Genomic DNA, 23,157 nt, shown 5'->3' on the forward strand with positions numbered 1-23,157 from the left:
TAATAAATTAATTGGGTGCACGACTAAATTTCAAGAGCCTCGTTAAAAAGGGTAGTCTTAGGACACAGACCAAATAGATTCTATCCCTCGAGAGTCGCATTGAGGATTCTATTTTCGACCGTGATTTTCAATTTCTTCTTTTTGTCTAGTTTTACGTGGGATTTGCCAATTGGAATACTCAATTCTTTTGGGATCTTGGCGGCTAACTAAATTATAATTTTCCTCCAAAAAAGTGAAAAAAAAAAAAAAAAAAAAAAAAAAAGGCATTTGGAGGGGAGACGTGCGCCAAATGAGTCAAAAGGGGCATCTTCATTGCTTTGCTTTAAGAGCAGGGATGCAGCATTGACAAGAAGATTCCTACAGGACAAGAAAGGGGGAGTCCACATATAAAAAGCCAATTGGTGGTCGGTGTACCGCTCACGACACAATTTATTAGTTATTTAAATGGATCATAGACAAATCTGCGTTTCTTTCTTGCTTTACGTTTTATATATACATATATACGTATCATATGTTTCTATGTATATAGCATAGTGAAATGCCAGCTACAAAATCAGATGAGGGCCCACCTTTGACTTCTATCTTTTCTTTTCCATCCATGACATTCGTAGCTGATGTATGACCATTACACTGTCATACGGTCATGCAAGCATTTCTTTCTCTATATATTAAAAGACTAGTCCATTTGGTCGTGATTAGAGTCCGGCAGATTTATAAACTTTTAGGGGTCAATGTCAAAAAAATGTTCCCCGCTCTTTAAAAAAAAAAAAAAAATTTAAAAAAAAAAGGAAAAAAAAAAAAAACTAACAAATCATTTATTAAATAAACTTACAATGAATTAACAATTTTATCGCCCCAAAATCTAAAAGCAGATTATTACATACTTTTAACATTTGCAAGCGGGCATGTAATTTTGTTAGTAGAGTGCAAATATTTACATATTTAATTCGTAGCGTGGATCGACAATTAAAACTTACAACAGACGAAATTTAAGAAACGTCCTTTAGAATTGGGCCTTAATCCTTTTTCTTGACGGGAGCAACTTCTCCTCATCGAAGACCAACACCTCCAATTTTTGGGTAGCTCTTCCGTCACGGATTTTTGCGGCCATTTTAAGTGCTGGGGTTCGAACCAGGGACCCAAGTCACGCGACTCCCGATCTCGTCCAAAATAACCGGCGGACGATCAATATCAAAGTCGAACAAGATAACGATGGCCGGAATAATCTAATATCGCAACCACATACGCTGTCGGAAACAACATTTTCTACGTAACTTAAATTCGCACAGATCTCGTGTCACCATGGCCGGCTAGCCTCCTTCTCGAAACATATCAACATCGAGTCTTCTCTTCAACTTCGATAGCCTCGCTTGAGATACTGGGCCAACTTTTCTTCTGCCATCAAAGGCCAGCGAGATGCTATGTTGTTGCTGGGCTTATGGAACAGTCTTCATTTGGGGTAAAATGCAAATTAGCATTTTCAGCCGAGCTCTACTTACCCGAAAAAAGGTTTGAATTGTCCTTCTTTTTATCGTTCACGAAAAGATTAGTACCCTCGACACATGACATCTCCATCCACTCAAGTCAATCGCGACAAGCCCAGTATTAGTCAATATTAACTTGAAAAGCTACTGATATTGATGGACTCTCTTGGCTCTATCATAATCTTCGTAGCATTTTTCTTTCTGTTTTTCTCAACTCAGGTTGTTTCTCTCCTTATCAGAATCATATTGACGATGTTTTCCCGCCTGCATTGGTATATCACCAATGAAAAACGGTGATCATTAAAATTTGGGACGACGTGATAATAATATCAAACTAAACTGGCTACAAAAAAATGTCTAGCATAATTGTTCCAAAAATATTATGATCTCCTAAACTAATTATTTATCACGTAGACCATTTCGTGCACTTTGAATTGCACCATCTATAGAGTCATTCCATTGCAGCATCACTTTAGCAATCAACAGCCTTTCTAATAGAACATGAGGTAGGGGGATAATGACAGAACAAACATTTAGATTTCGTATAAATATTAAATAATGCAATCACAATTGAATTTAGGTTCTTATTACATCTTGATTGGATACCACTCGCACATATTTCTAGCCAATAAGAATAGAACCTACACGTGCTGAAATAACCATCTTTGCGCACATACATGAACTTTTTGCTAATTTGTGTGTTTTTACCATTACTATCTTCATTATGTTGTTTTGCTTGCCAAAGATTGTGTCCTCCGTTAAAATCTCCTAGATTTTGCCTTTATTATTTTCTTTATCGAGTTTAAAAGACGCACGCCTGTTTCGAACTTTTTAGTTATGCCAGGACGAATCTGGCCTCCTATCTCCATGCGAAAAGATTTAATTAATCGGGCGAAAAAAGACAAAATGCGTAGAAGAAATATTTTCAATGTGTTTACCTCTTATCCAAAGAGAAATTTCCGAAAGTTGAAAATGAGATTCCCCAATTACAGTGTAGATAATTTTTCTCGAGTTAAATTCGAGTTACAAAAATCATATCCTAACATATCATTGCAAAATCTTATATTCACATGGAACGCGAAAATGTCAAAGAAAAGTCAAGAAATCCCCCACGCTTACGCTTGATTCGCACATTTTCTTATCTAACCTCTATTTCAGTGACAGAGAAGGATGGTGATGGAAGAGCAATGGGAATTGGGAAGGCTGTCGGCTGGAAGGCCAGTGAACGCCTAAATTTCACCAAAACTTGGCATTGAAATCAACAAACCGGTGCGCACAACTTGTACTTACCTCGAAGCTAACCCCCAATCCTCCTCAGCTCATTCGCGAAAGACGAGCAACATTCCATCCCCCAACCCCAACCCCACACCCGTGCCAAACGCCACCAGATCCAAAGCGATCCGATCCAGGACGCCAGGCCACCATTCCAATTCCCCCCTTCCTAGCGATCGGTGCCCGCTTCAATTGTACCCATCAACGAATTCCCAAGATAAAAACAAAAGATAAAGGTATCTCGAGAAGGCACGTAAGCACGTATTGGATCAAAGCAAGAAATGCAAGTATCGATAGAGACTGCAGAAAGAGACGAATCCCGAAGTACATCTCCAGAAAAATCTGCCAAGAGCGAGAGAGCTAAAGACGAATCGTGTGGACGTGAGTAACAAAAGCATGGGTTTGGTTTGGTTTTTGGTACGTGTCGGTCTACCGCTATACTGAAACGAGAACAACTTGGGAAGCACTAAAGAAGACTGTACAATCTTTTTACCAACGAAGGAAGCAATCGAGCAGCGAGTTCCCCCCCCTCTTCTCTAATCCGTACCATCACCGCCAGTCACTTCAGCGTTTCCTCCACCGCACCCACGTTGATGGGAATCCACTCGTAACGGCCTTCGAGCGGCACGTCATTGACGACGTCGTAATTGTACCTGCCGAATTTGAAGAAGAAGCCCCAAAAAAACACCCAAAAACAAAAAAAAGAGAGAGAAAAAGAAAAAAGAAGGAATAAAATAAAGAGGGGTTTGTTAAGTTCGTTTCGAGTAATGAAACCTCCGCTCGAAAGCTAAAATGCGCACTGCTTATCCTGCGCATACTCACTTGTCCGCGAACCGCCTCTGCTGTTCCCTCTCCATGGCGGACAGATACGCCTCGATCTCGGCCGCGCACGCCGACCTCACCTTCGCCGCCTCCGCGCCGGCTGCCGGAGCCGGCGGCGGTTGCGTCTCCGGTCTTCTGGGGGCATCGAGCGACGCCGGCGCTTCTCTCCTGTGAGGTGTGGAACGAGAGAGGATTTCAGTTCCGGCCATGCGCATCGAAGAGATTCGTACCCCCCCATGGAAGCAAAAGAACAGGGAAAAAAGAAACAGTGGAAAATCTAAACCTGAGGTTGCCGTCGCTGCACGTCTTGTCCTCGGTTTCAATTTTCAAATCCTCGGCCTGCAACGGAATGTTCGCAGATTTTTCAAAACGGTGTCTGTGCAGTCGTTGGGACGCAGATAAAATCACACTCGCTGGCCACGCAATCCAGCGAAGCAGAGTTTCACTATCACGACGATGGAAGAACCGGAAACGAAATGGAGTTTCGAAAATTATTCGGTGAGATTGTGTTCGCTAGATCGCTGATGGAAACTATATTCTCCTCGTATTTTGAAGCGGATTTAAGAGAAATATGACAAAGGTTCCCTCACAGAAGGCCGGAATCCGCAAATTCTGGGCGAGAAACAAAATCTAATCCCGCGTGATTCAAGGAAGGAGACGGTACTTCCTCTTGGATCAGATACGCATTTGCTTTCCTTTTGAGGAACGATAACGAAAACCTACTCCCACACCGTTATCGCTCGGCGAGAAAAAAACAGGACGACCTTTTCGGAATTCAAAAGGTCCCGGAGTTACCTCGGAAGCTAAGAATCTCTTCCTCTTGTTCGGGTTTTCACCGGATTTGACGGCGGTGCGGAGGTGGTCGCACCGGAAGCAGGAGGGACGGTCGCCGGTGGGTATGGAAGGGAGGCCGCTCGCGACGGCGGGAGTCGGAGAAGGCGGTGCCGGCGGTTCTCCGGAGACGACGAGCGGCATGGTTCGCTTGGACGTACTTTTGGTGGGCGTGGGAGGAGCAGAGTCCGTTGCAATTCTCTCGTACTTTCTCGCAAGATCTGCCATTTCTCTCTCTCTCTCTCTCGTTTTGCTATTTTGGGTTATGTGGGGAAGAAAGGCTCTCGATGCGTGCAGGGTTTTGAGGATTAAGGCGAGAGGTGGATGACCATCGTCCAATTGATCGGCTAGGTTCAATTGGTTAATCAAGTTTTTTATTTGAAATTTATTCAACCTGGTAAGTAATAAAGATGGATAATTACCACGTCCGACCGTAAAAAATTTATTTACGTATTCCACATGTCGCCCATTTATAGGGTGGAAAACGGAGTGGAAAAAAATTGGTCCAACCGATAGAAAGTTTTATCTCTTTCTTTGAGCTAAATCGTGCTGATAAAGTAAAAATTCTTTGGGTTTTCGAGTGATTAGTTTGCTTAAACTTAAAAGGGATGACACGGAGGCTCTCCTATGCCAATTTTGCTAAATTCGAACTTAGAGTGTTCCGTAAAATGAGACTCAAAAAAGATTATGCAAATATCGAAGTATCCAATTAAATCTTGGTACTTATCAATTAGTAGCCACTCGTGTTTCGATTAGGTAAATCTTTCGAGGCTTTATATTTTGTTCTATCAAAGAAAATATATCTTAAGCTTATCACGACGAATAAATTTCAAATGTTACATGTTGGGGCATTCTAAGAATACGATTTCTTTAAAAAAAAAAGAAGGCAATTTCTTTTATAGCCAATTTTTCCTCTATTTTTTTCAGGCTTGATATTTTCTCACAAAGTAATGGAAGTTACCAAACGATGTTCAAACATTATCAATTTTTTTTTTGCTAGAATAGACATTATCAATTAGTCATGAAGAAAATTGTACACAAAAAGTACCACGGTGGAAAAGCCAGCTTACCATTCTTTTCCGTCGTTAATATAGAAATTGGAAAAGATCCAATGGAACTAAAAAGTACATTTCATCGAAGAGACAATGCTTGTACCATACTTTTTTTTTGGCACAGAATCCATTTTGGTCTTTCCACCGTGCTATACCAAATTCTTCGAATTGCGTAGAATGCCACCGTGGGGTGGGAGCACCTACGATAGGCAATCTCTTGCAACAACAGCCACGGTGACATCGTTCTCGCCGAGGCGGCTGCGGTCGGAGTTTTGGAGGTCGCTTCCATAGCAGTTGCTACTGAATTTGGGCGAGAAAACTCTTTCCACTGAGATCCACGAGACCAGCGGCCAGAGGAGTGCGACCATTGCGGGTGGTCGCCTTTGGACGAAAACCTCCTGCATGGGTCTCAGCTCTTCAACCCGAGAAAGTTTCTGGACCGCGGGCCGCTTGATAACGGCAACCACTACCACCACAACGGCGGTGCTCGCCTCTATCACGGACAACAAAGGACTCACCAACAAAAATTTGCACAAGACACCGATCTTATTGAGCTCGAAAGTACCGTCACATTCCATTGACATGTCGAATCTATCACCTCGACAAAGTTAATAAAACAGTACAATAAATTTCGCCCTCGCAGGCTTGCACATTCAAATCCAAACGAAACGAAACAAGTAAAAGTTTAAAAAAAAATGACATAGAAAAGCACACAAAAGCGACAAGCTACCATCCAATCGTCCAGCATACGGCCGAAATTAGACAACGACAACTTTTCACTCGTTCAAGAACTTCACCAATCTCTTCATCAGATCCACGGCGTTCTCGCAGCTCGGATTCATCAGATGGAACACGTGATCCTCGCCCTTCGTCTCCACCACCCCCACGCTCCCTCTCCACCCGCTCTTCTTCAGCACCTCCTCGTAGTACCACCCTCTGCTCCTCAGCCCGTCCTTCTCCGCCACGAACACCAGAACCTTGCCGCATCCCAAACGCCCCAGACCCGGGTCAGCTGCCGGGTTTATGATCGGGTCGTCGGCCCCGCTGATCGTCGGGCACGTCATCTTCAAGAACCCAACCGTCCAAGCCCGCCTCCCGGCCTCCGTCGACTCCGTCCCCACCGGCTCGCTCCCCCAGAAGAACGGGTGCACCAGCGCAATCCCCGCAAACGCCAGGCCGTCCAGTTTGTCGGACCCGATCCTCAACCCCATGTGGTGCGCTATGTTAGCCCCCGCGCTGTCGCCGGCGAGGAACACCCTCTTCAAGTCGGCGTGCTCGTTGAGCCACTCGTCGGGGCCGTCCCCGGCCGCGTGGGAGGCCACCCACTTGAGGGCGGCCCAGGAGTCATCGTAGGCCGCGGGGAGAGGGTCCTCGGGCGCTCGGCGATACTCGACGGAGACGACGACGACGCCGGCCTCGGAGGCGACGGCGTTCAGGTAGTTGTGGTACGTCGGGGAGCTGGCGGTCTCGATGCAGAAGCCACCGCCGTGGAAGTAGACGAGGAGGGGGAGCTTCTCGGGGCGGCCGGAGGGGAGGTAGAGCCTGGCGGACACGGCGGGGTCGGACGAGATGGCGACGTCCCTGGAGGCGACGCCGGTCTGTTCGTCGTCGAGGGAGGCGGGGACGGTGGCGGTGCCGATGAGGCGCTCGATGCGGCCGTCCTCGTAGATGCGGAGGAAGGGGGAGAAGTCCTGGGATATCTCGGAGGCCATTGAAAATTTTTGAGGTTTGTTTTTCTTCGTGCGCGTGTATTTCGGGAGGAGAATGGACGAGGTACTTGTGGTGGTGGTGGTGGTGGTGGTGGTGGGACTGACTGATGAGTGTGCTTGGCGACGGAAGATGAGAGGTGATGGGGGTCCAGTCCTTTTGGTATAGCGAAATGCATGTGCGGACGAACGCCACGCCACGTCATCCAAATAATTGACCCGTGGTGAAGAATTTCGGACGCGATTGGACGGTCCGGAGATGTCGTTCCGGTTTTCGTTTTGACCCGGTACTCCGAACGGTCGAAGATTTAGGGCCAAAGGGTATCTTTGTTCGGCAAGGCATCTGTTGCCCGGCCCGCCGTGTTTTGTGTCTTCTAGAAGAGGATTTGCTGAGAATTACTTTGCCTGTTGGAATGGCTAGCTTTCTGGACCAATAAATTCTTACAGAATTTTGGAAGAAGGAAAGCTACACAGTATGCAATGAACTACGTTGTTCTTATTGCATTTTTTCTCTTAAAAAAACTTTACATCAGATGCTCTTCTTAAAGAGCTGACACACGACAGTTAACAGCATAAAAGAAAGTACTCCACTAACCCCTAAAAAACAGCAACGTGCAGAAATCACCTATTGACTTGGTAAAACACAAAGCCATGTTCTACACCACTACAAAACAGACTCCTAATAACTAGGACGCTAAACAATTGACAATTAAATAATCCACGTGACTCAACATTCCCTCCCTTAAACTGAAAGTTTGTTAACATTCAGTTTAATACAACTTCTGGACACCAAGCAGGTTTCTCAGCTTTTGAAATGCAGCCAACTTGAGGGACTTGGTAAAGATATCAGCAACTTGATCCTCACTTCTGCAATAGATGAGATCAATAACTCCTTCCTTCGTCAGATCCCTCAAGAAATGAAACTTGACATCTATGTGCTTGCTTCTTCCATGTAAAACAGGATTTTTGGAGAGCTTTATTGCTGAACTATTGTCACAATAAATCACAGTAGGTCCTTGGCTCTCAACATGAAGTTCTTCGAGAATTTTCTTCAACCAAATAGCTTGACAAGCGCATGAAGTTGCTGCAACAAATTCAGCTTCAGTGGTTGATAAAGTGACAATCGGCTGCTTCTTTGATGACCATGAAATAGCTCCCGAACCCATCATAAATACATATCCGGAAGTGCTTCTTCTATCATCTTGATCTCCGGCATAATCACTATCAGTGAAGCCCATCAAGTTTGAGCTTTCTCCCTTCTTGTAGAGCAATCCAAAGTCAGCCGTACCTTGCAAGTATCGAAAAATTCTCTTGGCAGCAAAGAGATGCATCTCAGTAGGATTCTCCATGTACCTACTTATGAGACTCACAGAATACATTATATCTGGCCTAGTTGAAGTTAAATACATCAAGCTTCCCACAATTTGCTTGTACATGGTGCTATCAACTCTCTTTCCTTCAGGATCTTTCAGTAACTTCAAACCCACCTCTGTTGGTGTGCTAGAAGAATTGCAATTCTTCATTTGGAACCTCTCTAAAATGTCTTGCACATATTTTCTTTGGGAAATGAAGACTCCACCAGCAAATTGAACAACTTCTATCCCAAGGAAATAGTGCATCTTTCCAAGATCAGACATATCGAATTCAAGCATCATAGACTGCTTAAATTTTTCAAGCATAGCACTATCATTTCCGGTATAAATCAAATCATCAACATACAGGCAAACAATAAGCATCTTCCCTCCTTCTCCAGTTTTCACAAAAAGCGTATGCTCATATGGACATTTTCGGAGACCTTCCTTCAGAAAATAGGCCTCTATACGACTATACCAAGCTCTTGGAGCTTGTTTTAGTCCGTATAACGCCTTGTTTAGTTTGTACACCTTGCGCTCACTACCAAACTTTATATAACCAGGAGGTTGATCAATAAATACCTGTTCTTCCAAGTCGCCATGTAAAAATGCCGACTTCACGTCCAACTGGAAGATAGGCCATGAATTTTGTGCCGCAAGTGCAATCACCACTCTGATTGTGTCATGTCGGGCAACTGGAGCAAAAACTTCTCTATAGTCAATGCCGAACTCTTGCTTGTAGCCTTTTGCGACTAAGCGGGCTTTGTACTTATCGACTTCACCGTTCTCCTTTAACTTCGTCTTGTACACCCATTTCACTCCAATGGTCTTTTGCCCTTTTGGAAGCTCTATCAACTCCCAAGTATTATTTCTTTCAATGGCTGCAATTTCTGCATCCATCGCCTTCTGCCATTTTGGTTCTTTAACAGCATCTTCGAAAGCTACTGGATCGCAATCTGAAAATAAGGCAAAATGAGTAAAAGGGTCTTCACTTGATCGATCTGCATTACCTCATAATCAGTCATCCATGCGGGCCTTCTTCTAACTCGTCGAGGTTGTCGTTCATCTCCTGTTTCGAGAGGATGAAATACATTCATTGATTGCTGGTTGTTGCTCATTTTCTACGGGTTACGCATTCTCCAAAGGCTGCTTGCAATTTTTCTCCATTCTTTCCATCAAAATCAGCTTGTATTTGCTGTTCAACTTTGTTTTCATTCCATAACCGAACCTCTCTTCATCAAAAATTACATCACGATCGATGATAATTTTCTTGGTGATAGGATTATACAATTTGTATGCTTTTGAATGTTCACTAACACCAAGAAAAATGCATTTTTCACCTTTGTCATCAAGCTTGGTCCTCTTCGACCGGTACGTGGGCAAACGCTATACAACCGAAAATTCGAAATGCTCGACACATGGTCTGTGCCCATTCCAAGCTTCTTCAGGCGTCATATTTTGAACAGCTAGTGTGGGGCTCCTGTTCAATACATGAATGCTCCAATTGAACTTCGGGCCAAAAACTTCTTGGAACACTGCTTCTTGCCAAAATGGTTCGTACCATGTTTACGATGGTGCGATTCTTCCTCTCTGCAACGCCATTTTGCTGTGGCGTATAAGCTGTCGTAATCTGTTTTCGAATTCCATGAGTCTCACAAAAATTTATGAATTCTTGCGAGTTATATTCTCCACCATGATCGCCGCTGAAGAGTCTTTATAAGCATGCTCGCTTCTTTTTCGACCGAGCACTTTGAAGTTCTTGAAAGCTAGAAAAGCTTCAGACTTCTCCTGCAGAAAATAGACCCAAGTTTTCCGACTATAATCATCAATGAACGTTATAAAGTAACGTTTGCCACCATTTGATGTCGGATTAATGGGTCCGCATAAATCTGAATGTATCAGTTCCAGCACCTTCTTCGCTCTACATGTTTTTCCTTTTGGAAACGGATCTCGATGTTGTTTGCCAACAACACACTCTTCACAAACTTGAGAAGGACTTTGAATTTGTGGAAGACCGGTTACCATATTCTTTTGCTGCAGCGTCTTTAGACCACCAAAACTCAGATGTCCATAGCGAAAGTGCCACAACCAGGCTTCGTCCTTCAATCTCGCAGAGCAACACCATTGATTGGTGTCATCGAGATACAGATGGAAACATCCGGTTTGTTGTCATGTTGACTTGAGCAATTAAGCCCAAGTTTTCATCTTGAATTCGACAAACTCCATCTTTGATAGAGATCTCATATCCCTTCTCTTGTAATTGACCAATGCTAAGCAAATTGGTTTTCAAATCTGGAACAAAGTAAACGTTAGAGATCACCTGAGTAGAGTTTTCTTTGGTGTGAATCTTAACGTTGCCTTTGCCCATGATAGAAATAGAAGATTTGTCGCCAAACGTAACCGTGTTACGGAACGATTCATCCAAGTCTGAAAATACAGACTTATCTCCACACATGTGATTGCTGCAGCCGGTATCTAGATACCACAAATTTCGATGAACCTCTTCTTTTGTATGACAGACCATCAAAAGCAAAACTTCTTCTGCTTTCTCTGCAAAATTTGATTTTGCACCACGGTTTTTGTTAAGATTGGTTCTACATTCAGACTTGTAATGGCCATACCTGTGACATCTATAACATTCGACATTTGACTTGTTGAAGAACTTCGATTTGTTGCCGTTTGGATAGTTGTTGTCACGGTTTTTCGCTTTCCATTTAGGATCGACAGCGTGATCCTCATTTGATTTATGATATGACTCTTTATCCTTCCATCTCCCTTTCCCACGATCAGGACCTTTTGAATGGGCTACTGCCTTTAATGCTTGTTCCTCTTTATCTTGCTGGACAAATTTTTGCTCATGAACCAGCAAAGAACTCTGCAACTCATCAATTGAAAGATCATCAATATCTTTAGATTCTTCGATAGAACAAACAACGAAATTAAATTTCGGTGTCATTGATCGAAGAATCTTCTCGATGATGGTGACGTCCTCCATCTTCTCGCCATGAATCCGCATCTTGTTAGCAATCGTCATTGTTCTCGACAAGTAATCGATAACATATTCACCGATTTTCATGCGTAAATTCTCAAATTCTATCCGAAGCCCTTGAAGTTGCACGAGCTTTGCCCTCGCGTTCCCCTGATACTTTTTCTTCATTGCATCCCAAATATGCTTGGAGGTGTCTTTGCAAAGAATTGTCTCCAAGGTTGATCGATCGATAGCTTGAAAAAGGTAGTTCTTGGCTTTGAGATCCTTCACTTCAATGCATCCAAGTCAGCCTTTTGTGTATCCGTCAACACCACTCCGGCGGTTCGCTACTCCGGAATCGACGACATGCCGGTACTCTTTCGACCGCAAGAAATTCTCCATCAGCATGCTCCAATGATCATAATGACCATCAAAGCGAGGAATGGCAAGCTGAACGAAATTATCAGTGGCCATTGAAAAAGTTGCTGCTGCGACTTTTCACAAAGATATCTCACGTTCAATCTCTCCTTTTTCAAACTCACTCTTCTCACAATTTGGCTCTGATACCAGTGTTACAGAATTTTGGAAGAAGGAAAGCTACACAGTATGCAAAGAACTACGTTGTTCTTATTGCATTTTTTCTCTTAAAAAAACTTTACATCAGATGCTCTTCTTAAAGAGCTGACACACGACAGTTAACAGTATAAAAGAAAGTACTCCACTAACCCCTAAAAAACAGCAACGTGCAGAAATCACCTATTGACTTGGTAAAACACAAAGCCATGTTCTACACCACTACAAAACAGACTCCTAATAACTAGGACGCTAAACAATTGACAATTAAATAATCCACGTGACTCAACATAAATAGGATTTCGAGATAAAACTAGAAGCCTCCAACTATAAGAGAATTTTCATATCAGTTGGGAAGAATTTAAAGCCCTGAGCTCTAGCTTTCATTACTGAATTGGCAGGGATCAATGGGGGCTGAATTCATCCGGTTCGGTCCATCCCAACTGTTGATATATATGTACATAATTAGGGTGCGCATGAATACCATTCTATGCCCGGGAGCTATTTCTGAACAGAAATGATTTTTTTTTATTCTGTGCCCGGAAACAATTTCTGAGTATTTGAAGGCGTTTGATAAACTGTCCAAAATTTCTATTCCTAGAGTAGAAAAGAACAGAAATGCGTTTGGTAACTACACAAAATTTCTGTTCCCAAATAATATTTTAATAATATTTTGAATTGTTTAATTTTTTTTTTCTTTTTGCCCATTTTCTTCTTTGGCTATGGCCGGTCGGCGCGGCCGGCCATTACGGCCAGGGCAGCGAGGGCATCACGGCCCCTCGCCGCCGCCGGCGATGGCGAGAGGTCGCCCTCGGCCGAGGATCGCCCTCACCGGCGGGGCGAGGGCTGGACCCTCGCACGCTGGGCGCAAGGCCGACCTCGCCGTCGCGGACCGACGGCGAGGCTCGGCCTCGCTCGATCTCGGGCGAGGCCGCCTCGCCCGGGCGGCGAGGGCGACCCTCGCCTTCGCCGGCGAGGGCGACCCTCGCCTCGCGGCGGCCGGCGCGAGGGCCGTGACGCCCTCGCAGGCCACTGGGGCTGTGGCCGTCGTCGACGGCCGACTCAGCCAGGGAAGAACAACTCAAAAATAAGAAAAGAAAAAAAAGAAAAAGAAGAAAAAAACTGATTCTCAAAATTGTGCAGAGAAACAAGAAGCAACTTTTTTACTTCTTGTTTCTCTTCCAAAATCGTTTCTCGGCACAAATTTTTGCAAAAATGTGCCCTGGAACAAAAAGTTTACCAACGCATTGCTCCAAATTATTTCTGGGAACAAAAGAACAGAAATTTTCACTATTTGGCACGTTACCAAACGGGCCCTTAGTTACCGAAATGGACCCAATTCCGTGGATCCCGTGAAAATGCCATTGAAATGTGTTGGTAGCATAAGATTTACCACGTACTAGCATTTTCCTTAATTAGAATCAGGTAAGTTGGTGTGCTCGGGGATGAGGCCATGGGAGGGAAACCCCCCTTCACAGTGCCTCACCTAGCTCTGCACATAGTTTTGGCTGCTTTTGCTTTTGGCAAGCAATTGGTTTGGAGGTTTTTGCTGTTAAGACCATTCTAATTTTTTAGGTGTCAGCGTTCCGTAAGAACTAATCTGAGAGACTTAACCCGGATTAGGTGTATTTCGTTTTCACGGACCGATACTTAATCCTTGATGGAGCAAGAAAACAAATCATTTTCTTATACGAATTCATGTAAGTGGGTTTTGATTTGGGGATCCATTAGGTTGGACTCGTCGTATGCATGGAACTTACACTCAGCGAAAAGGACACCCCCGAATGCGACCGAGCACAAATTGCCATTTATTTATAGAACACTAAAATGCCGACGAAATGCTTGCTATTTGTCCCTTTGTAAGAAGCTGGTTCGGAAGCATCTCCGTCATCTTTAGGAAAAGAGAAAGGAGGAGGAGGACTTGTGGTTGCACTCGTCTCTCTTTGGATGACTAAAAATGCGGTTACGCCTATGTTTCTCTTAGGTAGTACCAAATGAAACTTCATTTTCCTAGCAAGTCTGCGTCGTTATCATAATCACTGCTTATGAGTCCACATGATTCGGCGGTTCAAGTTTAATTAGACTAGTACATGAGATTGATGCAATCGACTCTCTATCATTGAGTCTATTCCTCTATCTTTTCAAACCTATTATAGCAATCTTTATAATGTAGGTAGGACGTTGGGCAAACACTATATCGCGATCGAATCCATCTTAGTTTGAACTACCCATTGCACTAACCAATTTGATTAATTAGCAATTATTCGAATGAAAAATGAATTAATCAAGTTTCCTTGATGAAGGATGCAAATCTGTCCACCAGCTCAGCAGCTTTCTCGTACCTGAGATCGCTTATGTGGAAGCAATGCTCTTCGCCAAAGTTCTCCACCAGCTCGACGCTCGTCCCTCCCCACTCGCTCCTCCGCAACTCCTCCGCGTACCTCGCCCCAACCCATCTCAGGTGATCCTTCTCCGCCACGAAGACCAGCGCCCTCTCGCACCCGACCCGGCCCAGATCCTCCGCCGCCGGCCTCAGCCTCCGGTCCTCCAGCCCGCCGTTCTCCGGGCACATGTACAGCCACATCGCGTCGTCCTCGGTCCCCCCGAAATACGGGTGCACCAGCACCATCCCCGCGAGCCTGACCCCGGGCAACCCGCCCGGCCCGACCCGGACCGCCAGGTCGTGCGCGATGTTCCCTCCGGCGCTGTCCCCGGCGACGAAGAGGCGGCCCAGATCGGCGTGGCGGTTGAGCCACGCGTCGGGCCCGGCCCCGCCCGCGTGGGCCGCGACCCACCGGAGCGCGGCCCAAGAATCGTCGTAGCAAGCCGGGATCGGGTGCTCCGGGGCCAGCCGGTACTCGACCGAGACGGCGACCGCTTCGGCCTTGGCGGCGATTGAGCTAACGTAATTATGGATGTCGGGAGTGAAGGCGGATTCGAAGGAGAACCCGCCGCCGTGGACGTAGAGCAGCACGGGGAGCTTGGACTTGGGGTCTCGGATCTCGGGGAGGAAAACGCGGGCGGACACGGGGGGTTGGGGCGAGATGACGACGTCCTTGGACCGGACCCCGGTGACGGGGTCGTCGGAGGGAGGGATCTTGCGGGTCTGGCGGAATTTCTCCACCCGGCCGTCTCTGTAGACTCGGAAGAATCGGAACTCGTGGGCTACTTCGCTGGTGTTGGTGGTGGTGCTGCTGCCAATGTTGTTGCAGCAGATTTTTCGAGGGGGATTAGTAGAGATGGAATTCGAGAGGGAATTGAAGCGGGAAGGGTTCGGATATGTTGGGTTTTGGTGGGATGGGGACGAGACGCGGTACTGTCTGAGGAGGCGGAGGAGAGAGAAGGGGCGAGAGAGGGACGCCATTGCTGTGGAAGCAGTGAAGCAGGATCGAGCTTTGGTCTGGTTTTTTTCTGCGACTGTTGAGGGATCAGTCCAATGAGCAAATGACTGGGCGGTGGGCGGGTATGCGGCCCAACAATATCGGGTCAGGGTCGTCCTGTTTCAGTGATGTTTAGACCCGATTTGCATGTCCTTTTTACAATTTTGTGCGGACTTGACCAAAAGCGATACTGTGGTGATTACAATAACACCAATGGATCCATAGATGCCGGACACATGAATTGGATACCCAGGAAACAATCTGAAAACTCAACTAGAACTCATTTTAGTTTTCCTTCGGCCATTATGGCACATCTCAGTTTGGGATCATTTTCGATCAGTGATTTCTACCATTTATAGAAATAGCAAAAGGAGCATCATATACTAACTAATTACAGTAACATCGATACTTGGTTAACGATTTCTGTCCCGCCATCACATATTTTACCCTTTCGTTTTTTTTGCCCACGACATCATAGAACCATCCTTGCGTCCCCGTTGCCATTCCGTGAGCATTTGTTACTCTTCAGTATCAATTTACGTGATTAGTTATGATTGCTTTTTAATAGACAGTACCAAATCGTATAGCCTGCCATAGAAACTAGAGAACAGATACAAGTGTAGACTACAGATAGATGGCTGGCTCATCAGATATTCGAGAGGTAGAAGATCCAACTTAGCACATTATTAGATAAACTTACAAGGATTGGTAGATATCCAATCATCTAGATTCATCACGCACAAGACATTAAAACAACCCAAACAGGGAGAATCAATTGATCCCACGGATCAAACATTACTCCAATATCATCATGGCTCAGATCAGTCAGTTGTGTTTGATGAAGGAGACGATCTTGTCCTTCAACTCCACGGCCTTGTCGTACTTGGGATCACGCAGGTGAAAGCAATGGTCTTCCCCAACATTCTCCACCAGCTCCACACTCCCTCTCCACCCGCTCTTCTTCAACTCCTCGCAGTACTCAACTCCGACCTCCCTCAGGTGATCCTTCTCCGCCACGAACACCAACACCTTCTCGCACCCAAGCCTCGCCAGATCCTCCTTCGCTGGCTTCAGCCTCGGATCCGTCAGCCCGCGGTTCGTCTGGCACGCGTACAGCCACATCTCGTCGTCGTCCGTCCCGCCAAAAAACGGGTGCACCAATACGACCCCCACCACCTTCACGCCCCGCGGCAGCCCGATCGACCCGACCTGGACGGCCAGCGTGTGCGGTATGTTCCCCCCGGCGCTGTCGCCGCCGATGAAGACCCGACCGAAGTCGGCGTGCTCGTTCAGCCACGGCTCCGCCCCATCCCCGCCGGCGTGGCCCGCCACCCACCGTAGCGCGGCCCAGGAGTCCTCGTAGCAGGCCGGTATGGGGCGAGCCGGGAAGAGCCCGTACTCGACGGAGACGGCGATGGCGCCGGCCTCCGCCGCGACCGTGCTGACGAAGTCGTGGTAGGTGCGAGAGAAGGCGGATTGCAGGCAGAACCCGCCGCCGTGGATGTAGAGGAGGAGGGGGAGCTTCCGGGCCGGGCCGGAGACGCGGGGCAGGAAGATCCGGGCGGAGACTGGCGGGTCCAGCGAGATGACGACGTCCTTGGATCGGACGCCGGTGTCGGGGTCGTCGGAGGGCGGGATCTTCTCGACCGGAGGACGGAAGAGTTCGATGCGGCCGTCCTTGTAGACTTTGAAGAGTCGGAACTCTTTGACCACCTCATTGCTCTCTGAAGCCATTTTTGGGGGGGACTGAAGGGGGTGCGACGCGAGGATCGAGTGAGATAGAGGAGAGGAAGAAGGTACTTGTAAAAATGGAGAGAGCGATGGCGGTGAAGACGTTGTGGTTTTGCTTTTCTCCGCCGTCCCCTTCGACGAGGAAAGGGCGGCGTCAGGCGTAGGTAATGTTGACCCAGAGGAACCTTCTTCGCGCGTCGGTCAAATTGCGTATGTGGAGGGTAATCCTAATAAATTTGATTTCTATTGAGATTAATACCTATAAAAATCTCCAACTAATTTTTCCCGTCACGCGTTCACCTATGAATTTGACTTTCGCTTCACCACACGTGTTATTATCCCAAATTACTTTTCGTTTCGCAACAAAAAAACCCTAACTAGTGACCTCGGTTCAAAAACCCGCCCATTAACATTTCATCTAATATCTCGTTATAATCCGACCAAAAAAATAATATCCCGTTGTAATGCACACGGGTCAACAATCGATGTCGATTTCCATTTTCGTTTTTTCTTTGTTGTCGGTAAACTTGATTTTTACTTACTGAATAGTCCCTAGAATCGTTTTCTTAAAGACAATGGAATTAGCTTGTGTTATGGCTCTAGGATTGTGCCACTTACGAAATTCTTATTTGCCAAATCTTCTTCATTCGACATAATTTGGCCATCTGTTAATTTTAGTAGGCCATCTTTTAATAGTAAGTCGAAAATCTCACCTAACTTGCTAACGTTGAATGTGTAAATCTGAGTATTAGCCTTAGCCATAGTATATATTTTTTTGTTGCCTTGGTAGGTTTTAAAGCTGGACAAGCATATGACCTGTTGAGCATCGTTATAGCCACGTTTATTTCAATGTTTTCCTCTTGATCGGATTTGCGATTAGCTTTTGAAGTTAAATATGACCTGCAATAGATGTTCAAACGAAGAAACCGCGACTCTTAACACGCGAATGATGTCCCATAATGGCAGGATGTATAGAGCATAAGAAATCCAAAACTCACCGAGAGCCGGGCTTGCACTTGATTGTGAAGTGCCCGAGCTTTTTCGAACGCAAATTTTAGGACTAAAATGCAAAACATAATGTTCAATTTGTATCTCCAATAACCAAAAACAAGGGATTTGGAGCAACTTGGTGATTGATTAGAGAACGGTGCGCATGCAACTCAATAAGGTGGTGTTTTTTTATTCTTTATTCTTTTTGTTTTTTTTTTGCTTTAAAGGCACAAAAAGGAGAAAACCTTACAATGGCGGAAGCAAAGCGAACGAAAAGAGAAGGCCGCGAGTCATGAAATCAAAGAGGGAGAGATAAAAGAATGGCAAAGAGGGACCGAAGTGGACTGAACCTAATCCATTTATTAAAGGGTTAATATCACGAACCTAATCCAAAATTAGTACACACGTGATAAATTTACCCCAAATTAATTTTTTGACCACAAAAAATCTTAAATTAATACACGTGTGACAAAATTATCTCAGACTAATTTTTTGGGAAAATTCCAATTAAGGACCCCAAGTGGGGTCAAATTCTCAAATAAGGACCCAAAGTGAATATTGTGTCAAATAAGGACCTGGAGTGCTCAATCAGTCTCAAATAAGGACCCGAATTTTTTTATTATTTTTTTCTGTTTTTTTCTTTTCCTTTTCCTTTTCTTTTTTTTTTTCTTCTCTTCTTCCGCCGGCTAGATCTGGCGAGGCTCGACCTCGCCTGCAACTGGCGAGGCCGGCCTCGCCCAGCCCAGGCGAGGGCGGCCCTCGCCCGACGCCGGCGAGGGCGGCCCCGCCTGAGGCCGGCGACCTCCGCCGGCCCCGGCTATGGCCGACGGAGGAAGAGAAGAAAAAAAAAACGAAAAGGAAAAGGAAAAGAAAAAAGCAGATTTGACACAATATTCACTTTGGGTCCTTATTTGAGAATTTGACCCTACTTGGGGTCCTTAATTGGAATTTTCCCTAATTTTTTTACCACCAAAAACCTCACACCAGTACATTTGCGACGTTAAATTCTGCAAATTTGGATTAATACCACGAAAAATCACAAACAGGTACATCTATAATAAACAGAGGGCAAAACCTCAAACTAGTACGCCTATCAACTGCCACGTGTTATCCAACTTAATAATTTCACGATAAAATTTAACGAAAACTAATAGAGGATAAATCTGTCACAGATATAACAATTTGGGATTTTTTATCGTCAAAAAATTAGTTTGGGATAAATTTATCGCAAATGTACCAATTTGAGCTTTTTCGTGGTATTAACCCTTTATTAAATAAGTTGAAATTGGGTTTATAACAGACCTACTAATCCATCTATTTTGGGCTTTTAACATTAAAACTCATTATGACCCATACTTTAAATTTGAGGTGATATGTTTAAATAAATTTAAGTTGTAATATGGGTTTATGACACGTTTTGACTGTCTTAATCGTGGGAAAATGACTGGGTGGTGGGTGGGCATGTGGCCCAACAATGATTGGGTCGGGGTAATCTTGTTTCGATGGTATTTTGGGCCTATTTGCATGTCCATTTTTAAATGAAGACTTGAACCGAAAGCAAAAAGCGGTAGAGATTACAATTTCACTTGTGGATCCACAGATGTGCAACAGATCAATTTAGATACCCGAGAAACAATCTGAAACTCAAATCAAAACCCATTTTAGGTTTTCTTTCGGCCATACCCAGATGACGCATCTCGATTTGGGATTATCTTCAATCGGTAAACCATACCCCTTACAGTAATAGCAAAATGAGCATCGTACACCAACTAATTCTCAGTAACATTAACGCCTGGTTAACGATTTTTTTTCTTTTTGGCCCGCAACATTGTAGAATCATCCCTCCGTCGCCATGGCCAATCTATGCAAGCATTTGTTATTTTTCAGTACGGTTCTATCTGATTGGTATGATTGCCTTTCAATAGGCAATACCGAATCATGTAACCCTGCTGTAGAGACTAGAAAATATGTTCAACCGTAGGCCACAAATGGCTGGCTAATAGGACATTCGGAGCGGTAAAAGATCAACCCAGCAAATTATTAGATAAACTTAGAAGGATTGGTAGATATCCCATCATCCAGATTCATCACGCACAGGCCGTGGAAACGACCCAAACAGTGAAAGTTAATTGATCCCGCGGATCAAACATTACTCGAATTTCATGGCTCAGATCAATCAGCTGTGTTTGATGAAGGAGACGAACTTGTCCTTCACCTCCACGGCCTTCTCGTGCTCCGGATCACGCAGGTGAAAGCAGTGCTCTTCCCCGAGATTCTTCACCAGCTCCGCACTCCCTGTCCATCCACTCTTCTTCAACTCCTCGTAGTACCCAATTCCAAGCTCCATCAGGTGATCCTTCTCCGCCACGAACACCAACACCTTCTCGCACCCCAGCCTCGCCAGGTCCTCCTTCGCCGGCTTCAGCCTCGGATCCGACAGCCCGCCGTTCGTCGGGCACATGTACAGCCACATCTGGTCGTCGTCCGTCCCGCCGAAGTACGGGTGCACCAATATGACCCCCACCACCCTCACGCCCCGCGGCAGCCCGATCGACCCGACCCGGGCGGCCAGCGTGTGCGATATGTTCCCCCCGGCGCTGTCGCCGCCGATGAAGACCCGCCCGAAGTCGGCGTGCTCGTTCAGCCACGGCTCCGCCCCGTCCCCGCCGGCGTGGCCCGCCACCCAGCGGAGCACGGCCCAGGAGTCCTCGTAGCAGGCCGGTATGGGGCGAGCCGGGAAGAGCCCGTACTCGACGGAGACGGCGATGGCGCCGGCCTCCGCCGCGACCGTGCTGACGAAGTCGTGGTAGTTGCGGGAGAAGGCGGATAGCATGGAGAACCCGCCGCCGTGGATGTAGAGGAGGAGGGGGAGCTTCCGGGCCGGGTCGGAGACGCGGGGCAGGAAGATCCGGGCGGAGACGGGCGGGTCCAGCGAGATGACGACGTCCTTGGATCGAACGCCGGTGTTGGGGTCATCGGAGGGCGGGATCTTCTCGACGGGAGGCATGAAGAATTCCAAGCGGCCATCCTTGAAGACTTTGAAGAATCGGAACTCTTTGACCACCTCATTGCTCTGTGAAGCCATTCTTGGGGAGCGATGTGAGTGAGAGACGAGGATTGAGATCGAGGAAGGAGGTCCCTGTAATAACGGCGGTGAAGTTTGTACTGTTTTCCTTTTCTTTATTGTCGCCTCCGACGAGGAAAGGGAGGTGTCGAGCGTCGCGAGTACATGTACGTCCGACGTTCTTCACCTGTCGGTCAAATCGTGTATGGGAGAGTGATTCCTAACAATTTGATTTTAATCGCAATTGTGACTCGGACAAGCCAACGAAATTTTGAGTTAGTAACTGGGGAAGAGAGACTTGGATGAATTGATTTCGTCGGTCTCTATGCTTTCGTTCATAAATCAACATCGTCTCTTTGTTATCTGAATAATGCCTTGTGATTCATAGGTTTTAAAACATAGACCGTGATATGAAAGTTGGAATGCACGTATCATTTTATGGTTCATCCAAAAATATTGTGAGGTACCAATAAGTGCCAAGTGCCACATAGGGCAACGCAAATTCTTAAAAGACAGCAAAATTGAGAGACAGAGAGATTCGTAGGTTGTCCATCGTTCTTGTTATGGCCGCGAGTTCAAGCTCTATGATCGATTAGGGTGATCCTTTTGTCAACGGATGCTCCTATTACACTCGTAATCTCTAAATGATGAGAACCAATATGCTATTCAAGCACAAGGCGGTGTTTTCTTTTCTGTTTTTTGCTTTAAAGGGGAAAAAAGGAAAAAGAAATCAAATGCAGACCTTTCAACAACAACAACAACAACCAATTGCGTTTTTGCCAGAAAAAACAAAGAGAAGGTAAGCCACACCTTTGGGAAGAGAAGTGCAATTTGTCATTGTAGTGTGAAGTTGTAAGCTAGAGGTTGAAGAAAACCTAACGATGGCGGAAGCACAACGAACGAAGGGAGATGGTCGCGAGTCATGAAATCAAAGAGGGAGAGAGAAAAGACTGGCGAGGAAGGACCAAAATGGGCTAAACCTTTAAAAATGAGTTTATAACAAACCCCACTAAGGGCTTTTAACTTTAAAACTCATTATGACCCATATTTTAAGTGTGATGTGATCCGTTTAAATAAATATAAGTTACAATATGGGCTTGCGACATATTTTGGTAGTCCTAATTGTGGGAAAATGACTGGGTGGTGGGTGGGTATGCGGCCTAACAATGATTAGGTCAGGGTCATCTTGTTTCGGTGGTGTTTTCGGTTCGATTTGGAAAAATTGTTAAAACAGTCCTAAACCTATTATAATTATGTTAATTGATCAATCCGGCCAACATCGACGCCATGATGGCCCGGACTACCGACTGACTACGTGGCAGATTTTAAAATATTTTTGATTTTTTTCCTTTATCTTTTTTGTCTTTCCTTCTTCCTCTAGCAAGTTAGGACTGAATTGGCACAATTATAATAGATTTTTGACTGTCTTGGTAATTTTCCCGTTCGATTTGCATGTCCATTTTTGTGAAGACTTAAACCAAAAGCAAAAGGGTGGTGATTACAATTTCACTTGTGGGTCCATAGATGCCAAACAGATCCAATTAGATACCCGAGAAACAATCTGAAACTCAGCCAAAACCCATTTTAGTTTTCTTTCAGCCATACCCAGACGGCACATCTCGATTTGGGATTGTCTTCGATCAGTAATTCATACCCCCTTTAGTAATAGCAAAACGAGCATCACACACCGACTAATTCTCAGTAACATTTATGATGTGGGGTAACTTCAAAATATCTGTAGTTAGTGATTTTTAACGCGGAGCGAAGTAAATTTTCGTGGAAATTAGAAATGACCGCCAAACCGATTAATTAATGGGTAAGCAAGGTTCGGCAGGACCTAAAAAGGGTATTAGCCATCGAAGTATGTCCAGTGATCACATATTTTAGTAATTTTAACCCCCTTTGTTTTTGGGTCACAGCATCGTAGAATCA

The 23,157-nt window shown here is 45.4% G+C and overlaps 5 protein-coding genes across 5 annotated transcripts; all 5 read right to left on the bottom strand.

Moving 5' to 3' along the window:
- Positions 1-3,020: 3,020 nt before the first annotated feature.
- LOC115672764 (cyclin-dependent kinase inhibitor 7-like) lies at positions 3,021-4,680 on the bottom strand. Its single transcript, XM_030594695.2, has 4 exons — positions 4,374-4,680; positions 3,862-3,917; positions 3,579-3,746; positions 3,021-3,409 (listed from the first exon to the last, which is right to left on the bottom strand). The coding sequence occupies exons 1-4, from the start codon at positions 4,635-4,637 to the stop codon at positions 3,316-3,318; spliced, it is 582 nt and encodes a 193-aa protein (XP_030450555.2). The 5' UTR covers positions 4,638-4,680; the 3' UTR covers positions 3,021-3,315.
- Positions 4,681-5,988: 1,308 nt separating this feature from the next.
- LOC115672886 (probable carboxylesterase 12) lies at positions 5,989-7,275 on the bottom strand. The gene has a single exon (XM_030594871.2). The coding sequence runs from the start codon at positions 7,171-7,173 to the stop codon at positions 6,238-6,240; it is 936 nt and encodes a 311-aa protein (XP_030450731.1). The 5' UTR covers positions 7,174-7,275; the 3' UTR covers positions 5,989-6,237.
- Positions 7,276-14,291: 7,016 nt separating this feature from the next.
- Positions 14,292-15,528, bottom strand: LOC115672927 (2-hydroxyisoflavanone dehydratase-like). Its single transcript, XM_030594929.2, has one exon. The coding sequence runs from the start codon at positions 15,422-15,424 to the stop codon at positions 14,345-14,347; it is 1,080 nt and encodes a 359-aa protein (XP_030450789.2). The 5' UTR covers positions 15,425-15,528; the 3' UTR covers positions 14,292-14,344.
- Positions 15,529-16,091: 563 nt separating this feature from the next.
- Positions 16,092-17,253, bottom strand: LOC115672928 (2-hydroxyisoflavanone dehydratase-like). Its single transcript, XM_030594930.2, has one exon. The coding sequence runs from the start codon at positions 17,172-17,174 to the stop codon at positions 16,266-16,268; it is 909 nt and encodes a 302-aa protein (XP_030450790.2). The 5' UTR covers positions 17,175-17,253; the 3' UTR covers positions 16,092-16,265.
- Positions 17,254-20,113: 2,860 nt separating this feature from the next.
- LOC115672799 (2-hydroxyisoflavanone dehydratase-like) lies at positions 20,114-21,327 on the bottom strand. The gene has a single exon (XM_030594752.2). It carries the CDS (start codon positions 21,244-21,246, stop codon positions 20,338-20,340), a length of 909 nt encoding a protein of 302 aa, XP_030450612.2. The 5' UTR covers positions 21,247-21,327; the 3' UTR covers positions 20,114-20,337.
- Between the last annotated feature and the right edge of the window lie 1,830 nt (positions 21,328-23,157).

This window comes from Syzygium oleosum, unplaced genomic scaffold (genome assembly GCF_021117445.2).
Source record: "Syzygium oleosum isolate NSW1041296 unplaced genomic scaffold, Sole_v2.1 Sole_v2.33, whole genome shotgun sequence".
NCBI lineage: Eukaryota > Viridiplantae > Streptophyta > Magnoliopsida > Myrtales > Myrtaceae > Syzygium > Syzygium oleosum.